The sequence below is a fragment of the Microtus ochrogaster genome, linkage group LG4, assembly GCF_000317375.1.
Source record: "Microtus ochrogaster isolate Prairie Vole_2 linkage group LG4, MicOch1.0, whole genome shotgun sequence".
Taxonomy (NCBI): Eukaryota; Metazoa; Chordata; class Mammalia; order Rodentia; family Cricetidae; genus Microtus; species Microtus ochrogaster.
The window spans coordinates 56,031,067-56,034,422 of record NC_022030.1 but is presented as its reverse complement, the minus strand read 5'-3'; the positions used below and the strand labels follow the sequence as shown (position 1 = coordinate 56,034,422).

The 3,356-nt window shown below is 47.7% G+C and overlaps 1 protein-coding gene across 3 annotated transcripts in view; it reads right to left on the bottom strand.

Annotated features, from left to right (window-relative positions):
* Positions 1–808: 808 nt before the first annotated feature.
* Nhej1 (non-homologous end joining factor 1) overlaps positions 809–3,356 on the bottom strand; it is a 103,785-nt gene continuing 101,237 nt past the window's right edge. For all 3 annotated transcript variants that reach the window (XM_013351693.2, XM_026786367.1, XM_026786368.1), the window contains 3 exons: positions 2,401–2,518; positions 1,800–1,912; positions 809–1,424 (listed from right to left, as the gene is read on the bottom strand). In XM_013351693.2, coding sequence (XP_013207147.1) covers positions 1,350–1,424; positions 1,800–1,912; positions 2,401–2,518 — 306 coding nt within the window. In that variant the 3' untranslated portion in view covers positions 809–1,349. The remainder of the gene's footprint in view (positions 1,425–1,799; positions 1,913–2,400; positions 2,519–3,356) is intronic.

Sequence of the window (3,356 nt, the reverse complement as noted above, 5' to 3'; positions counted from 1 at the left end):
AACCCAAGTTCAAGTTTCAGATGGTCTTACTCTAGAGGAAGACATGATAGAGAAGGTCAAGATGCTATGCAGACAAGACTGGGTGCCCGAGAGTGACTTTTGGATTCTGTCTGTCTTACATAACCTTTTCTTGTTTTCAGATAAGATCTTATTCTGTGGCCCAAGCAGGCCTTGAACTCAAAGCAATCTTCTAGGGCATCCTAGCCTTACTACATTTTCCTACTAGACACTGTTAGGTACCAGTTATGTTCTAGGCTAGGGCTTTTGGGGTTCCTCTCCCCTAGCACCATAGCTATACTTACTACATTATTTAAAGTGAAGAAAGGGAAGTCAGATTTAGGGATGTGACCTACTAGGCAGAGTCCTCACTTAGCATGCAGGAAGCTCTGGACTTCATCTCCAGCCCTGCAGACACCAGGTGTGCTACACACGCTTGTAATCCTAGGACTTAGTGTGTACGCGGACAGGACCAGAAGTTCAAGGCCATCCTCCTGTCCAGAGTTCAAGACAGCACACGCCTTTAATCCCAGCACTTGGGAGGCAGCCTGGTCCACACAGGGAGTTCCAGGTCAGCTGGGGCTACACAGTGAGACCCTGTCTTTGGTTGGAGGGGGGTGGGGCTGCAGAAAGATAAAGACTACATCCCCCACACACAGAGCAAGAGCGAGAACAAGAGAGAGAGAGAGAGTCGGATTCCCTTTCTCCCACCCCTGGGACCTGACGTCACCCCTAGTACTTGCAGTCATTTGTAATTTTTATCTGACACTATGGTTTAACCTGTTCTCTGTGCTTTAGAAGGAGACAGAAAAAACACACCCAAGCCTGACAGACAACAGTAGCAATCTGTCTTGTGCCACCATGGAGAGTTCTCAAGACCAAGGTTTCTAACTGACTGACTTCAGGCCACATCAGAGACGCTGATGAAAAATCTGTAGGATGGGACTGACAGCTCAGACATGACCCAGAGACAACCAGGATCTGTGGGTGAGAACAGGTTAGAGACCACACACAGGCCACCTCAACAGCAGGGGAGCGTGAGTGCCCTTTATTCTGTTGTAGGAGAAAAGGGTTTTCTGAGGGGCATGTGTCTCTCTACAGACCTGCTTTACTTGAGTTCACACAGGATACTAGCTCTAGAGAAACAACTTCGCTTGTGGATGGGTTGCCAGTGGCAGTGAGTTGGAGCCGGAGCCACGCTTCCACAGGTGAGGGAGCTTCCAGTCAGGAGCTGTCAACACAAATGCCGGTCCCCGGCTGCAGCTCCATCGTGGACCGCCCTGCTGTGCAGCTTTGTTCCAGATGATGCTGGGAAGCTGCTCTGCCCTTCTCGGTGGCAGAGACACAGCAAGTCAACTGAAGAGTCCTCTCAGCTTCTTCCTCTTGGCCTTTGCCAGCTGAGGTCTCTGCACAGGGCCTGAAGCACCCTAGAGGAAAAGGAATCCCAGTTAATTGGAGTTTTGAAACATATCTCTCATGACTCCTGGCTGGTATGAAGCCTTCTTAAAGTATCTGATGTTGATGTTGTGAGGTCTATTTTAGGAAGTGCTATAAGATTCTAAGTGTGCATGTCCCTCATGGGCCATCACCGGAAGTAAGGTATAAGGGGGGGGTGTCAAGGTTCATCATTCAGCTCAAGAATGGCAGGAGATGGCAAGGGAGGATGTGGGAAAGCACAGTGCTCTACGACTTGGCAGCAGCTCACAATCTCTCAGACTATCAAGGCAGTGTCAACCAGGCAGCAGCTGCAGAGACCATGGCTGCAAGGTTCCAGGTGCCAGCTTCTCTCATGTGTGACTCACCAGGGGCTCAGGCTCAGGCTCTGAGAGGGCTGGAGTGGATGACACTGGCTGTTCGGGCTGTTTCAGAAGCTGGCTATCAGTTCCTTGAGAGGTGGGGCTGCCTGATGTCTCTCCTGAAATCAGAAAAATCAACAGAAGGCAGAGAGAAATGCCTACTCTCAGGAGAACAGAAGCATTCACTAAGCATTCGGACGAAGGGCAGAGTTTGCTATTAATATATTAACAGATTGAAGGAGCCAGCTTCCAGCTGACTTTAACCCTGTTCCGACGAAGACTCCCAAGCCCACTTCCAGCACGTAGGTTGTTTCCTTGACTCACAGAAGCTGAACAAATCTCTGTGCATCCCCGGGATGAATTTTCTGGCTAGTTCTCTTGTTAACTCCTAAGTATCCAGGAGTTATATTCTGTGGTGAGGTACGTGTTCTGTGTCTGCACTGACCACACGGCTACTGAGCACTTGAAATATGACTAAGCTACATATGGAAAAGAAGTTTTAATCTTATTTAGTTTATATTCATTGAAATGTAAATAGATGATTTGGTTAGAACTGCTAAGCTCCAACTCTCCTCCAAGCAGACCAGCTGTGACTGGGCATACTCACCAGAGCCTTGACGCTTCTGCCCGGCTTGTATCTGCTGTTTGGTGACTGCCACATACAGATTCTGCAGACTCAAAGCAAATGCCCTTCCATCACCAACAGTGCATGCCTCTGGCAATTTCTAGAGGAAAGGTGACATTGTCACTGGTCTGCCTGGCTAGAGAAAAAAGAGCTGATATCCCACTGACAGAACTGCCATCAACCCCAAGCAAATCTGTATGAAGAAGTATGATCCAATCCAGGGCTTCCATTTGAAAGCCTGCGGCTCACTGTTGGCACAGGGACTTCCCATGCACTCTCTTCTGAAGTCACTCTGGTGTTTCCTCCAGTCGTGAAATTAATTGTGCTTTACTGTGAAAACCCCATGGGCCTCTGGCCTCTTTCTTCTTATGAGATAACCTCTTGGGGCGTTGTTTTAGGAAACAATCTTCCTGGGCTGGGGGTACAGTTCATTGACAGAGTACTTGCCTAGCATGCACAAGTCCCTGGGTTCAGTCCCCAGCAGCAGCACCATACACAAAGGACATTAGCTGTCCTAAGCATCCTTGAACATCCAGTTTGCTGTCTTAAGTAAGTTTACTCCTGAACTTCCACAGTAGAGAAAGAAAAAGAATGAAGTCCAGAAGGGGGAAAGGAATAAAACAGGGACAGTGGAGCTACAGTGAAGCCCTATCTCGGAAAAAACAAAGCAAAACATAAATGATGGTGGCACGATGTCAGTCAGCGTTGGATGTAGACCAGAATAATCACACAGAAAACTATATTAATTACAACACTGTTTGGCTGATGGCTCAGGTATATTCCTGTCTAGCTCTCACATCTTAAATTAACCCATTTTTATTAATCTATATATCACCATGAGGCTGTGGATTACTGGTAAGGTTCTGGCATATTTCTCCTTTGGAGGCTATATGACATCTCCTTAATTCCACATTCTCTCTCTCTCTCTCTCTCTCTCT